The sequence below is a fragment of the Martes martes genome (genome assembly GCF_963455335.1).
Source record: "Martes martes genome assembly, chromosome: 3".
Taxonomy (NCBI): Eukaryota; Metazoa; Chordata; class Mammalia; order Carnivora; family Mustelidae; genus Martes; species Martes martes.
The window spans coordinates 14,302,334-14,318,371 of NC_137890.1; the positions used below are offsets into that span (position 1 = coordinate 14,302,334).

Consider the following 16,038-nt stretch of genomic DNA (forward strand, 5'->3'; position numbering starts at 1 on the left):
GTACACCACAACATGGCGCCTGCCTAATTCCGCTCTTCGTCCTGTCTCCAGTTCTGAAGAATGGCTTCTGGAGAAGCCGATGGTCTAATAAGTAACAATAGCCAAACAGGTGAATAAAGGCTGTGTTCAGGAAGTCTGGCCACAGGAACAGTGGCTTCAAGACTGGAGTTTATTTCTCATCTCACAGTCCAAGCGTGAGCCCCCTGGAGTAAGGCAGCTCCACAGCGTGAGGACACAGGCGACTTTTGTCTGGTGGCTCAGTCATCCTCGGGAAGCTTCTCCCGTCTCATGATCTGAGATCACTCGCCAGGCTCCTCCACGTCACCTCGGTGTTTCTGCAAGCAGGAAGGAGAGCACGAGGGCGTATCCGTCCAGTTCCATGTCATGGGCCAGAACATAACCAGTCATGCGGCTGCACCCGGACACGGGGGGGGGGGGGGGGGGGTGGGGGGGGACACTGGGCATAAAGCTGAGTGAACGTTTGTTCGTTGAGAAAGCAGAGAGAAGGAACGCTGAGGGGAGCTAGCTGACTCTGAAAGGACATTATGTGCCTTTTCATTATACCGAAACCTTGTGATGTTCACATTGTGATGCAGCTTTCAGTGGGTAAATCACGAAAGCTCGTTATGCCGGAAATCTATATATTTCTTCTAGTGATGTTCAAAATTGTGGGGTACTCCTATTTGAAATTACTCCATACTTTTTTTAAAGACACATTTAAAATAACATTCTCAGAAGTAGAAACCATTTGTCCTCTGACAGTTGGGCTCACTTTTGGAAACAGGCAGAAATAATTAGGCATTAAGTCTGCTGGACGATGTGAGGGGTCAAGCTGGGTCATACGGGTAGACATGCTGCGGAATTTCAACCTGCAGTTTCTCTCAAATGAGTTTGCCCTACCAAGTCATGATGGACAAAGGGATTATCAATAGCTCTTACAATTGTTTGGACAAATAATTTTGGGAAGTCTTTGCCATTCTACTTATTCAGTGTATAACCAAGGCAAACAGTTCCGTACTTGGTTTACTTACCTCCGTTCTTTCTTTTACTATTTGTACACCTTCACACTTGAACTTCTGGAGACACACTATTCAGATTATTCTTTAGAAAACAGCAATCAGTAATTATACCTGTAAGGAGTGGAGCTAGATCGATCCATTACAGTGTACACATACCCTGTTTCCACGGAGCTGTTATTCAGAAAAAACATTGCTTACCTCTGAAGTTTTTATGTAAGGATAGAATTTAGAAATAAGAATATGAGATTATACAGAAATATAAAATATGGGATTGAGGATGCCTGGGTGGCTCAGTTGGTTAAGCATCTTCCTTCAGCTCAGGTCATGATCCCGGGGTTCAGGGATCGGGTCCCACATCAGGCTCCCTGCTCAGTGGGGAGCCTGCTTCTCCCTCTGCCCCTCACCCTGCTTGTGCTCACTCTCACTTGCTCTCTCTTTCAAATAAATCTTTTTTTTTTTAAGATTTTATTTATTTATTTGAGAGAGAGAGAGAGTGTGAGAAGTGGGAGGGTCAGAGGGAGAAGCAGACTCCCCGCCGAGCAGGGAGCCGGATGCGGGACTCGATCCGGGACTCCAGGATAATGGCCTGAGCTGAAGGCAGTCGCCCAACCAACTGAGCCACCCAGGCGTCCCTCAAATAAATCTTTAAAAATAATAATAATAATAAAAATATGGGATTGGATCCCAGGTTACATGATTGAAAGTAATAACATTCTTTTGGAGCACCTCAACACCTCACATTACTTATTATTGCTTACTGTAAAGAAAATTTGTGGTATAAAACATAAATGAATTTATTGAAAGAACTGGATAGTGTCTCATTTAACACTTGGCAAAAACAGTGGCTCAGCAACCTCCATTGTAGCAGGTGTGAAGAGTGATAGAATGGGAATCAGTGCTCTTCCGGCCTTTGTCTATTCTAATTCCTCCTCAAGCCTGCATCCTTTCTGTTCCAGGCACCCGGTTTTTTCCCCTCTCTTTACCTGTGTCCTTTGTTGTCTAATATCGTTCAAATCTGTGTTGACTTGCCTTCCTAGAGATAGAGACTACCAAAATTAATAATCCTCCTATGTCATATGCCCCTGGGGAAATAAAAAGAGAGTCTTTCATCCATAGCCAGGAACTTCCTACATCTCTACCATGTGGATGGAATTCTGAATGGACTCGCCATTGTTGCTGGGAGGCCGTCACTCTGTGTTTGCACATCATGCTTCTAGCAATTACTTCGCTTGTCCTGTAATGCTAAGGAAATTTGGAAATGTGGATACCATGAAAGAAAGTCACATCAGGCAAAGGGAGGCAGTGTAACCCTTGAGCCATGAAATTAGCTGTTTGGATTCAAATCTGACCTCTGCCATGACTTGCTGTGTGATCTTGGGCAAATTACCACATCTCTCTGTGTCTCAGCTGTAAAGGTATCAGCCGTTGAAGGCTGTCATGAGGATCACATGAGATAATGAATCTCAGGTGCGAATGCAGTGCCTAGTACATAGTAAATGCCTAATAAATGTTAGAAAAAAGATTACTTAATATCAAATATGGGATTTTTTTTTTCAAACAGGTACTTGGCAAGATTATCAACATGAAGATAAAATTGTTCATGAACTGTAGGGGTAAGCTTTCAGAAGCCCCTTTAAAGAGGTGAGTCTAAGTGAATGTCATTTCATTTCAAAAGCTTTGCAAATGCTAAGACAAAATAAATAAATAAAGGACCGTAATTACTGGGTCTGGTTTTTTTCTTCCTAAGATGCTTAATTGAAATAAACCGGAAGATCAAAGATAATTTATTAACCTTAACTGATATAAAATTAAAATAACCCAAGCAGTAAAATTGATCCAGTCTAATTGCAGAATTTACAAGGACTTATGTTTTTCGGTGGGTATTTTTGGAAATGTGATCTAGGAATACCTATTTGGAAATACACAAGAGGAAAATAAAGTTGAATCAAACCATTTTTGATTTAGCTGTAATTTCCTTTTTTTGTTTATAAAGATTTTATTTATTGGGGCGAGCTGGGCATGGGCAGAGGGAGGGAGCAGACAGAAGGAGTAGAAGGAGCCGACTCCTGCTGAGCAGGGAGACTGATGCAGGACTCAATCCCAGGATCCTGGGAACATGACCTGAGCCAAACACAGATGCTTAACCGACTGAGCCCTCCAGGCATCCCTGTTTAGCTATATTTTCAATACTTCAGAGCTGAATTATGAAAATGATCTTTAGGATATCATCTCATTATTTGGAAGTATTGGGATGTAAATAGTGTAGAATACTATTTCATTAATATAGAAAATGCTTATCGTAAGCCGACATTCCACATTAATACTGTACTGTTGAAATAACATTGTCTCTCAAGTAGGGACAGAAATAGACCCTTCCTCCTCTTTCAGGATCAGAATCACTATCATTTTGAGCCACTCGTACTGAGAGGAATATACAGTATCCTTCAGGTGTCATGGGACAGAAAAAAGGCTTGTTAATGTGCTTTTCTTTGTATAACGTAATTATGTAGCTCTGAAAGAATATATGCAAACACAAGAAAGTTGCATTCACCTAATCCCTTGTTTACTTATTAAATTGTATTTGTTATAATTAGTAAACATAGCAGAGATTATTGCCTTGAGCAGATATTTTAAACATGGTGAATATTTTTAATATTTGGAAAGCAATAAAATGGGAAATGTAAAGAATTTAGATGAAAGTATAGGGTACATTCATTCCTTTCCTGAACCTCCTGTCGTCATATCTTATTCACATTGTTCTCTGACTTCTCATTTATCTCGTGTATTTGAGATTATATCATGTCCCAAACCCAAACAAAAGCTGTCATCTTATCTTGGCCACTAATTGAGAGGTCGGTAAGCTCTGTGAGTAGAGAAGTTTTAGTCATACAAGTAGAGATCTCCGTAGTATCTCTATAAAGCTTTGGGTTATATAATAAAGGGTAAGAATATTGAACATAAGCAAGCGCAGTCTGTTAGGAGGGAAAGAATTTGACCTCTCTAAGGTGGTGTGACCCTTGAGGCTTCGAGTGGTTAATGAGGCTGCACAGCACAAAAACTGTGAAACGGGTTTGGAACTGTGAGCTCAGGGGAGCATTATTGGCTCAGTAGCATCTGTCAAGCAAACGAGATAACACATTGGTCCCCAGCCCTTTACTTTTTCTTTTCTCTTTCTAAATGTTTATTTCTCTTTTGTTCCATTTTATTTTATTTTTTTCAGTGTTCCAGCATTCATTGTTTATGCACCACACCCAGTGCTCCCTGCAATCCGTGCCCTCCTTAGTACTCACCAGCAGGCTCACCCGCGCCCTCACTCCCATCTGCTCCAAAACCCTCACTTTGTTCCCAGTGAGGCAGCGGAAGGGGGTGCTCTCTCTCCTCTTGCCAACCCTCTCTTTCTGCTTGATCCCATGCTTCCCACGTGTTATGGAGCCTTCCTTTATCACACAGTCCCTTTGCTCCGTATCTTTAACCTCTCTGCCAGCTCTTTCCTTCCTGAGAGTTTACTCAATTTAAAAAGAGAAATAAACTGCTCTCTCCATTTCCTCTCCCCTGGAGCCCTGACTTCTTCTCCTCTTCTGCATTCTTTCTCTTCTCAGATTCTTCGCAGATTACACACACACACACACACACACACACACACACACACTGCTCCCCCCTTCACCGTACCTCCCCCTGCAGCTTGCCTTTAACTTCCTCTCTGCTGCCAGATTGTTTTTACTAAGTCACAGACCTGACTGTTGGCAGCAGCCAACTATGACATTTCCGCTGCACTGGGCGATCCCAAGGACTCGTTTCGTCCGTGCGTTCTCTGGCCGTGTCTCTTTCACTCCGCCTGCCTGCAGTCGGCAGCTTCGGACACGGCTGCCAGTGATCATGGTCTCCTGGGGTTCATCCGCTCTGCGGCTTCTCCGTGAGCTTGGGCCGCTCCTAGTGATTCGCTTCTCATGGAAAGCACATGGCGAAAGTAATGAAAAGTTTCTTGGGCAACTAGGTTATCAGAGACTGCGGCTTGTGGGTTGCCGGCACTCTCCATGTCTTGCTCTCCCGTGCTTCTCTGACCCAGCGACATGGGGGGACCCCTGTGGCAGGGACCCGAGGGCGGTCTGCAGCTAGCCACCAGTGACCGGCTGTAGTCCTTTTTCCAGCGGCCCTGGAGGGGAGCCATACCGGCCTGGAAGTGGGTTCCCTCCCAGCCCAGCCCGGAGCTAACTACAGCGCAGCCAACCCCTTGACTGCTGTCTCCAAATAGTGGAAGTCATGATTCTTAATAATAGAGCTAATTCCTAACTGGGGGATAAGGGCAAAATACACTAGAGCTCTGTTAATAAGCCGCTGTCTTCAACTCAGTCCTGTCTGTTTTTAACTGAACTTTTACCAGAATTCTAATTTGCTTGAATTTAATTGCTTTCTGGTTATCATTTCTCTTCCTATGATGAGTGCTGCTGAGATCCAATAAAATGGCTGGAAAGTGGACCATGCTCAAATCTGAAGAAGGATTAGTGAGCAAATACAGATCAGAAACTAGCAGAACCGACCTGAGTCAGTATATGTTAATCTAATCATGTGCGTTAAGAAACAATCACCAAGGGCGAATGTAATCTTAGGGAACTGTCTGCCGTTTCCAGGCATTAACTCTTCTGCAGTATACTATGTTTTAGTTTTTTTTTTTTTTAACTTGAGACTTTTGGTCATGTTTTTAAGCCATTTTCAATTTTTAAATATTTTAAACAGAAGAAATCTGAATTTTGGTCACCGTACATATTTTTATTTATGTTCTTTTAACAGCTTCTATCGTTTTGTTCTGGAGCCAGAGCTGGTGTTGGTGGCTGATGGCATCACTGGACCCGTGGCGACATTCTTGGATATCCCTGAAGCCCCCCTTCTCACCCTCAACATGATTACTCCCGAAGGCTGGTTGGTTGAAACAGTGCACAGCAACTGTGACCTTGACAACATTCACCTCAAGGATGTAAGTGGTCTTGTCAAGTTCTGTCAGGAGAGAGGAAGGGGGTCAATTCTTAGCCTCTGTAGCCACAGCGAGCGCGTGGTCGTGCTGCGGCTGCTCCCAGAATTGTCTTCCTTATGGTTCTAGGTCCTGATCTGGTCTTTCCTTTGATTTTTGAGTTTCCCTAACTTCCAAATTCAGCCGCTCGAATTTCCCAGGTTCCTAGGTGCTCTTGCCGGCTTTGTGGCAGCGGCCCCGGGTTCTCAGGCGCTCCTCTAAGATGGACAATGTAGAGAATACAGAGCCAGAAACACAGCAGCTTAGGACAACACCGGAAATACCCTGTTTTGCCCTGAAATGTGGTGTTTAACTCTGAAAAGAGCAGTTGCATCTCAAGCTCTGTTTTGCACCACAGCTCATGGCCAGAGGAAGCAGCCCAGCCAGGCAGAAAGCAGGGAACAGTGCTCACTCAAAGCTGCAGGCTGTGTGTGCTGCTTCCCAACCCCCTGCTCTCCCTACCCACCCTCTACCCCACTGCACTCCATCCCCACCCCCCACTCCCCTTCACCTCTACCTGCTGCCCCCCTACCCCATCTCCCTCCCATCCCTACCCCTCCCTCCACCCTACCCCCTTCCATCACTTTCCTCCCTCCATCTCCATCCCCGCCTGATGATCCTCTGCCAAGAAATGAGGGGCCTTCTCTACCCTGCCTGTTGCATTCAGCCCACCACCGTAAAAGGGGGAGGAGGCTGTTTTAAAATAGGAGTCTTTCAAAACACTGTATTCAGAAGAGAGTCCAAGGCCCTCGACCTACTGAGGTACAAACATTTACTGCTGCTAATTTGGTTGAGATTACTCCCCGTGTTTGTTTCTCATGCGCTAACTTTGTCTAAAGATTCTCCTTCGAGGCACGTTTCTTCTGAGGCACTCGACTAGACTGTGTGGTTTCTTGTCCCTTGGGTGGAACACAGCCCCTGGCTGCAGAGAAGGACCTAAAACTCAGCCGTAGCCATCGCCAGACACGAGCCTGCACATCCAGGGAAAGAACAGGAAGGCAGAGGCGCCTGGGTGGCTCAGTGGGTTAAAGCCTCTGCCTTTGGCTCAGGTCATGGTCTCAGGGTCCTGGGATCGAGCCCTGCATCGGGCTCTCTGCTCAGCGGGGAGCCTGCTTTCCTCTCTCTCTCTTTCTTTCTGCCTGCCTCTTTGCCTACTTGTGATCTCTCTCTCTGTCAAATAAATAAATATAGTCTTAAAAAAAAAAAAAAAAGAATAGGAAGGCAGAAAAGTAATAAAATCCAGGAGGGAAATTCAGAAAAGAATTTGGCAAAAAGTAAAAAGTCCTGTTTTCTCTGCAATCAGCCGGCTCCCTTGAAGGACCTACTGGATCCCTCATTTGGAGAGTTCAGTGACCAATACCAGTGAAAGAGATTTACAGATTCCAGCCAAACGTAAAAAGTTTGTGGTGGGAGAGTTAACACAGCTTAGAAAAGAATTAGATTGAGTGGTGAAAACTTCGGCAGCTACGGGTCGTGATCTCGGGGTCCTGGGATCGAGCCCCGCATCGGGCTCTCTGCTTGGCGGAGAGCCTGCTTCCTCCTCCTCTCTGCCTGCCTCTCTGCCTACTTGTGATCTCTCTCTCTCTCTCTGTCAAATAAAATAAAATCTTTAAAAAAGAAAAAAAAGATTTCGGCAGCTATTAAGCAGTTAATGGAGATGAACTGACCATTGTTTGCTATGGGTAACAGGTACTGAGTGACTTTTTAGAAGCTCTTTAATTTATTGCAGTGGTCTTTACTCCCAACGTGGGGCTCAAGCCTGCAACCCCAAGATCAGGAGTTGGATGTTCCTAGTAGCTCTATAAATGAAGAGTCCTTCTGTTTATTTTAGAAGGCCATAGAGAATTCTTTCTGTCTACGTAGATCATATGAATAAAGGGAAGGAAATTGCAAGTTCTCACAGCTGCAAAGTTAACTACTTCCAAGGCTCTTCTCTTCCACTATGTTCTGTACATACTTAAAATATTACCGCCACGGTCCTGGAAGACTATGAACTAACAAAGTAGAGACACTTGCTGGGGTAGAAAGAAGGCATGGTAGGTCCAAAGGAAGGTGCACACTGAAAAACTGAGGCTCAGAATGAGAGGTTTGTGACACACGCTGGCTCATGCAAGTCCTCCCTCGCTGCGTCCAACCCCTGGACATCACATCAACACCTAAAAAGTGTGGTGGAGAAAAACTCTCCCTTACCGGGACTTTGTTCACGTGGTTTATGGTACAACTGGCATCAATGCCATAATTAAGGGGGACAGAAGTGGCTAGAGGGAGATGAGCCCTTCCGCCTGGAGCTCAGAGGTGGTTCTTCGCTGAGCTTGTCGTGAGGACCGCGTCCAGATACCTTTTGGTTGTGTTCGGTCACAGCCTAGATCTGAAAGGTCTCAAAACACCTAAAGTACTCGTGGGTGTTTACCAGGGAAGAGGGAGTGAGGAATAAAAGGTTGTTGAAGGACAAGGGGATATGGCTATACTAAAAAGGAAGTCACAGAAAACTTTATTAGCTGCTTCTGAAATGCAGTATGGTCGACTCTTGAAAAACATGGGGGTCAGGGCCACTGACCCCTCCCCCACAGTAGTTGAAAATTCATGTATAACTTTTGCCTCCCCCAAAACTTAACTACTGATAACCTGCTGTTGACAAGAAGCCTTACTAATAACATAAGCAGTCAATCAGTAGTCTTTTTTGTTTTATATATTACATATTGTACTCTAAGTAAATTCCTAATTTTTTAAATTCTTTAAGTAAGCTGAAGAAACCATGAAAATTCTTACAAAGAAGAGAAAATACGTTTACAGTACTGTACTGTATCAAAAAAACCCCCACAGGTATTAGGTCTGTGTAGTTCAAATCTGTGCTGTTCGAGGGTCAGCTGTAATCTAGATGCCCACTGCCAATGTAATTGTTAAAGAATTCCTATTTTAGCGCCATAGATAATTGTTTGTAAACCCAAATGATGATCTTTATAATTAAACTTACACTTCTTTTAAAGTAAGGAACTCACTTCTATACAATTTAACCACAGAACAATACAATAAACACTTCTATTAGAAATATTAATATGCACCCAAAGTTCTATTTGAAAGGTATAAATTCATGTCTCCTATCAACAGGTAATATTTAGAACAGGTAATATGTAAAGGAGATGTAAACATCACAAAAAATCACAAATTCCCATCCTTGCTAAAAATAAACCTTGAGAATAGGAATGGATTTAACAAATTACCTTTATGAAATTATCAATAAACTTAAAATATTTTCACTAGAAAAAACTCTTTGAAAAATGAATTGGCTAATTTTGGTGTTGTGGTTTGATTCAGTCCACAGAATTGGTGTCTGTTCTACAACTCTAGGGATGAGAGAAAGTTTCATATTAATATGAAATAAAGGTTTTTTTAGTCACAACCTGACTGAACATACTTGAACTCTGCCCTAATATCTCATGAAGAAAAATATTTAAGCTTCACACCCACTGTGGGGTACATTTCCCTTATCTGTAAAATGAAGGAATGAGCTAGAAGAGCTCTACAGCTTTTTTCTCACTTGAAATATTCTCACATTCAGAGACTATCCCACGTGAATGTTTCCATCCATGCATGATGCTGTGAGCGCTGGGGACACAGGTCAGTGAAGTATATGAAGCTTGTTACTAGGCTAGTGAGAGTTCAACAGCTGATTCAGAACCCAACTAAAGTTGAATCATGCGCCGTTGTCAAAGAAGGTACTTCTTTCTTGTTCTTAAGAACTGGACTTAAAGAGGAATGCTACACACAAGTGTTACATTATTTCTGTGGTAATTACAAAGAAAACAGCTATACAGTATAGAATATTTTCAAATACTTTATATCCTAAACACATTTAAAAAGTGTCAGAAGCCCGTAATGAAATAAGCTATAGATAGCATTACTGTCTTATCTGCTCAACAAAATTACCAAATTATGTAAAAATCACTTACCGTTTGATATATTCTCATGTCTGCTTATGTTTTTCCTATGAAGTTTTATCCCTAAAATATTCTAACATTTGCAGTAGAGGAAAATCTGGAAACAATTGGAATGCCCAGCCATTTAAAAGGGTGTTTGTAGAGACAGGGACATGTTCATAGAAAGCTGTATTTCATGAAAAAGCAGGTTACACTTTCTTAGAAAAATATTTATGGAAAAGTGAAAAAGAAATCAGTGTGTTGATTGTACAGGAATGTTTAGTCTAAGTGATTGCTGTTTTTCCTCTTTTCCACATTTTTTATTTGCAAATTATTTTGATGAGCATGTGCTATTTTGAGTGCAAACATTTTTTTTTTTTTTTTTAATTACAAGAGAGGTGATGGATGATGATAAGTTGGCTTTCTTGCCAGATTGGAAGGGGCTCTAGGGTGACAGCCAATGAAGCAAGTTCTCTGAGGAATTTCCCATCTCATTCTGCCTTGAAGAGATCTTCGAATTCTACAACTCCATGAGCTCTTCCTGCCTCTGATTCTGGTGAACAGATCATGAGGCTTGCGTAGAGCTGATTTCACAGAAAATGAAAAAAAAAAACTTATCTTGAGTTTTGGTCTTTAAGAAATTGACTCAACTATTAAGTCACTCATATAAAAGACTTGATGTTGCCCCCACAATACATTGGCCAATATTAAAATAGTTCCACTTATTTATGACAAAATTTGAATTATGAGAGTTACTAATACCAAAAGCAATGACCTATGTTCCCATAGATTGAGAGAACTGTTACAGCAGAATATGAACTAGAGTATCTACTACTGGAAGGACATTGCTTCGATACAATGACAGAACAACCTCCCCGGGGCCTGCAGTTTACACTTGGCACAAAAAATAAACCTGTTGTGGTTGATACAATAGTGATGGCCAATCTCGTAAGTATTAGAAATACTTAATCGATTGTATTTAATTACATGTTTTGGTGAAATCCTCTTAAGTTCTCCTGATAATAAGATGAAATTGATTTCATCCTGCTTTTGCTGAACAGCTCCCAGAAAACAAAATTGAATCTTTAAATAAGGTAATAAAAATGGAGGGAATCATACTTTCATGATATTGGCAAATCTCCTTTTTGGAATTCATGTACAGAATTTATTCACTGCAGTTAGTTAACACTCTCTTGAGTCGTTCATGTAGAATCATTTTTGAACAATTGGATGTTTTCGTCCTATAACTATCATCATATTTTTCTCATTCTGAAAGGGATATTTTCAATTAAAAGCGAACCCAGGTGCTTGGATACTGAAATTACGTGAAGGAAAATCTGAAGATATTTATCAAATAGTTGGGTGAGTGATATAAACCACTTCAAAATTTTTCATGTGTAAATTAAGTTTTTAATGTTTTCGTTAAGAAGAAATGAGAGGCAGGATGGTTTATTTTTCCTCTCCAAAAATTTAAATTATTTTTTCTATTTATAATTTCCAGAAAAATAGGTATGTGTCCTTTTTAAAAAATAATAATACTTCCTGAGATGTAGTGAATCCTTTCATTTTGGTAAATGGCTTTTACTGAGATACGATCTTCTCTCACATCTCATTGAGTATGTATAATTATTTGAATTCTCCCCTTTTTTCCGGCCGTAATTCTTTCTAAGTGAAGTCCTTGTCCTCTGCTTGCTTGATTAGCTTATTCTCTTCATCTAAGCTGCTGACTGTACTTATGTGTGCAATGAGTTTTAGTTGCTTAGCTTTACTTAGAAAGATCAAATAGTGCAGTTGGGAAGATCCAGACTACCTGGGCTGTTGGGATCTAAAATAATAATTGTACCCTCCTCAAAAGGTGGTTATATGGGTCAAATGAGCCAACATCTCTAAAGTGCTTGAAATGGTGCCTGAAATAGAGTAAGAATCTTCCTCGCTACTACCTCTACCATCTGGTTGGATGGAAGGAGTTTGCTTTAGATCTTGTGTGGGTCTAGCTACAATGTGTGTGACCGGGCTGTAGCCCGCTCTCACTGGACAGTGGATTCAATGGCTAAAATTGCTGATGTCCTTGAGCAACATTTATGACTGGAAGCTCTTGAACAATTTAAGAAATTTGCCATTTCTAGTACATAAGTTGGAACCCTCTCTGTTTCCTAGTGGTAACTGGTGGGTGTGGCTGTGCCTTGTACTTTGGTTTAACCACTTCAGCTGGGGAATTGGGAGAAGGAGGGAGTCAAAGGCATGCATTAGTCAGCATAGTCCTATAACCCCTCCGATCTTCATTTTAGGAAAGTGTTCAGTGTGTGTGTTATGAATCTGACTAAACTCAAAGTACCTACTAATTTGACCTCTGATTGCATTCCCTCTTTGACAAAATTCAACTTTATTTTAAATGTTTTTAACAGTATTTTATGTATTTTTCTTTACATAGAATGGTATCAAAAGTTATTGGTCAGAGCTGTCATATTTGATTTATTTATGCAGTTTTGAAAATTAGACAATGAAATACATTATAATATAAAATATAAATATTCAAGTGTTGTGGGTGACCATTTAGACACATTTTCGGTCTTACAGATTTAACAATACACTTCAAATTTTGGTGTTTGAAAATGACTGCTGAATATTGAAAAGTTGTTGGACAGTATAGAATTCCTTCAATTATGATATATAACAACTTAAAGTCTCAAAAGCATTTCATATTTTAATTACTGTAATATATCAAAGACATATGATAGATTTGACTTTTGTAATAATCTTGGTATATAGCAGTAAAGATAAGCATTAATTTGGGATTGATCAGTGGTTAGGCAATATTCAATTTTGTGAATTACTTTTATACAATTTTAATTTGTATTAGGTTAAAACTGGGTAATTCTGAAAATTGTAGTGTTATAGTATATCTTAATTGCAGAAAACAGCAAATATATAAACAGTGATGTTACGTTTATGCTTTTCACGAAATTAATTTATTCTGTTATTTATACCATCATAATTACTGTCTTTTCTGGAGTTGATTGTGGACATCTACATGTTTTTCTGCTTTTAGGCATGAAGGAACTGACTCTCAACCAGACCAGGGAGATGTCATTGTTGTGATAAACAGCTTCAAGAGCAAAATACTGGAAGTACAAGTGTGTGAGGCAGAAGCTCTTGCTATTTTGTTCTTAGTATTAAGAATTATCTTTTTTTACTCTTAATTGATTAATATTATTTTACAACTAATTTTGCAATTTTACTACCCAAAAAGTTATATTGGAACTCTGGCATGGAAGAAGAAGATTAAGTTCATGAAGGGAAGGCAGAGAGTTTGAAGTTAGAAGAAAAGGAACAACTTTTTCTAAGTTAGGATGTGTCTGTTAGATCTACTGTATCCATAGCCAGGTAGTGTTACAAATTAGGCTCTAGAGATGAGATCAGGAACACAGGTTGAGAAGTTAGCCCTGAAATGAAAAAGTGATGGTAAGTGATGTTTTTGAAACATCTTAAAAGCAATGACAAAAATGACAAAATCAGTAACAAAATAATAAGGATAACAAGGAAATACAAAACCAAAATTAAAAGGAAAATAAGAGCCTAGTGAAGTACGCAAGCACAGAAGCCTCTCTTGTCCTGAGAACATTTGTCCATCCTGGTACACCTGAACTATCATTTTGATTTAATTTGCAGGGTGATGGGGACAGAAGGTAAAACCCTGGACCCATATAAAGTGGGTACTGTTAGAAGACCCTCTCAGCAATAAGCTGGCTATAGCTTCAGGGTAAAGATGAACCCTAGTAAATTATTCCCAGTCTTTTAGCCCAAATTTGTTTTGTGCAAGTATCCAGGAAACCCCTGAGCCTTGAATTTGCACTAGACTAGTTCCAGATTGATGAGGTTGTGCAGGTGCTTGGCAGAAACATCCATATATCTCTGGAATAAGATTCTATCCAAATACATAGAGAAAACCAGCAGAAACAACAGAAAGCAGACACATACACACTCTCTGTATTAGAATTATTGACACTGAAACAACTGTGCTTACAATATTTAAAGAAATAAAAGACAAGCTTAAAAACAATTGCAGGGAACAGAAAACTATAAAGTGCATATCTGATTTTTTTAAAGTAGAACTTCTGAAACTGAGTGATACAGTAACCCAAATTAAAAATTCAGTGGATGACTTCTACATGTCTAAAGAGAGAATTAATGAATTGGAAGATAGTATTCCTAATGCAACAGGGACATTAAAAAAGAGGATAATGCAGCAGAGACCATAAGAGGCATAGGAAGTAGAGTGAGAAATTAAAGATTTGGTGTTTGCACTTAACCTGGTTCCACCACTTTCTAGCTGCATGACCTCAGACAGATTGCTTAGCTCCTTTCTGTCTCATTTTCCTCATCTATAAAATGTTGTAATAATGGAACCTACCTTACATGTCTGTTACAAGGATAAGATAGTTCAGTTTGTAAAGTGCTTTGTGAGTATTGAATAGTTAAAATCATTTTAAATGGAGTTCCAGACAAAGATGGAAGAGGATGAGGTAAATGTGACATTGTGTGTCAACTATACTCACATTAAAAAAAGAGGTACATTTAATATTTGAAGGAATAATGGCTGAGAGTTTTCATGAATTGATGAAAGATACCAGTTTACATATTCAAGAAGTCCAGTGATTAATGAGCAAGATAATTAAAAGAAAATTCACACCTATATTCTGATAAAACTGCAGAAAACCAAAGGAAAGGGAAATCTTTAGAGTAATCAGAAGGAAAAGGAAACATTACCTTCAAAGAGCTATAGATAGTCTGAGCGTTGATTTCTCAGTAAGAATGAAAGCCAGAAGGTTCTGGAATGATATTTAAAAACACTGAACGAAAAAAGGAATGCCAGCCTAGAATAATTTACCCTGAAAAGATATCTTTCAAGAGGAAACATAAAATATTTTCAGACAAATGAAAAAAAACTGAATTTGTCACTAGCACACTTACACTAAAGGAGAAGTACTTCAGACAGAAAAAAAAAAATTATCTCAGAGGAAACATTGGAGTTTTAAAAGAATGAAGAGAGAAGAAAATGGTAAATGTGTGGATAATTCTATGAACAGTGAATATATAAAACAATTTTAAGATCTTGGGAGGATTTTAAAAATAAATGACATTAAAAAATATAACAATAACATTTAAGCTGTAAGATAAACACTATTGTTTTCAATTACGTATGAAATCTTATACTGACCAGAGCAAGGGTAATGATTACTTTTAGACTTAAAGACAAATATAAATTTAACTTCTAAGATAACTACTAAAAGCATAGAAACAAAGTATTAATGCCGTAATGGAGAGGAAAAATGGAATAAATTAATGTAAATGGAATAAGAAAAAAGGAAGCAGAATATATGGGATATAAAGGAAGCACAAGATAATAAGTTAGAATTTCACTCAATTACATTAAATATGAATGGACTAAATGTTCTAATTAAAAGGCAAAGATTATCCTAAAGGGTTTTTTGTCTTTTTAATTACAGCTATATGTTGTTTGCAGAAAGAACACCTAATACATAAGAATACAACTTTAGTGTGAAGATGAAAATAAAACTCAAGGTTGGCAGAAGTATTCTAGGCCAGTACTAAGCTAAAGAAAATTTGCATAGCTAAATAATACCAGAGATATTACACAAGACAAATAACATTACTAAAGATAAAGTCATTTTACATATATGAGGCAGAAATAGAATTTCAAAGAGAAATTTAAAATTTTCTATCATGCTGGGATATTTTTTAAAGACTTTTTATTTATTTGAGAGGGAGCACATGTGCAAGAGTTGGGGGGAAGGCCAGAGGGAGAGAATCTCAAGCAGACTCCCCACTGAGCATGGAGCCTGATGCAGGGCTCAGTCTCTGAGATTATGACCTGAGCTGAAATCAAGAGTCAGACGCTTAACCAACTGAGCCACCCAGGTGCTCCTGGGATATTTTTAACACCCATCTCTCAATACCTGATATGACAAGCTGACCAAAAAATCAAGAGATAGAGAAGATGTGAACTGATTAAAAATTCTGACCTAGACACATTTAGAACACAACACACACTAACACCAAATGAGTAGTCTTTCAA

The 16,038-nt window shown here is 39.6% G+C and overlaps 1 protein-coding gene across 1 annotated transcript in view; it reads left to right on the forward strand.

Moving 5' to 3' along the window:
• UGGT2 (UDP-glucose glycoprotein glucosyltransferase 2) overlaps positions 1 to 16,038 on the forward strand; it is a 189,050-nt gene that overhangs the window by 141,113 nt on the left and 31,899 nt on the right. The window contains exons 26-30 of the mRNA XM_080798047.1: positions 2,581 to 2,660; positions 5,808 to 5,991; positions 10,731 to 10,889; positions 11,218 to 11,303; positions 12,991 to 13,075. Coding sequence (XP_080654173.1) covers positions 2,581 to 2,660; positions 5,808 to 5,991; positions 10,731 to 10,889; positions 11,218 to 11,303; positions 12,991 to 13,075 — 594 coding nt within the window. The remainder of the gene's footprint in view (positions 1 to 2,580; positions 2,661 to 5,807; positions 5,992 to 10,730; positions 10,890 to 11,217; positions 11,304 to 12,990; positions 13,076 to 16,038) is intronic.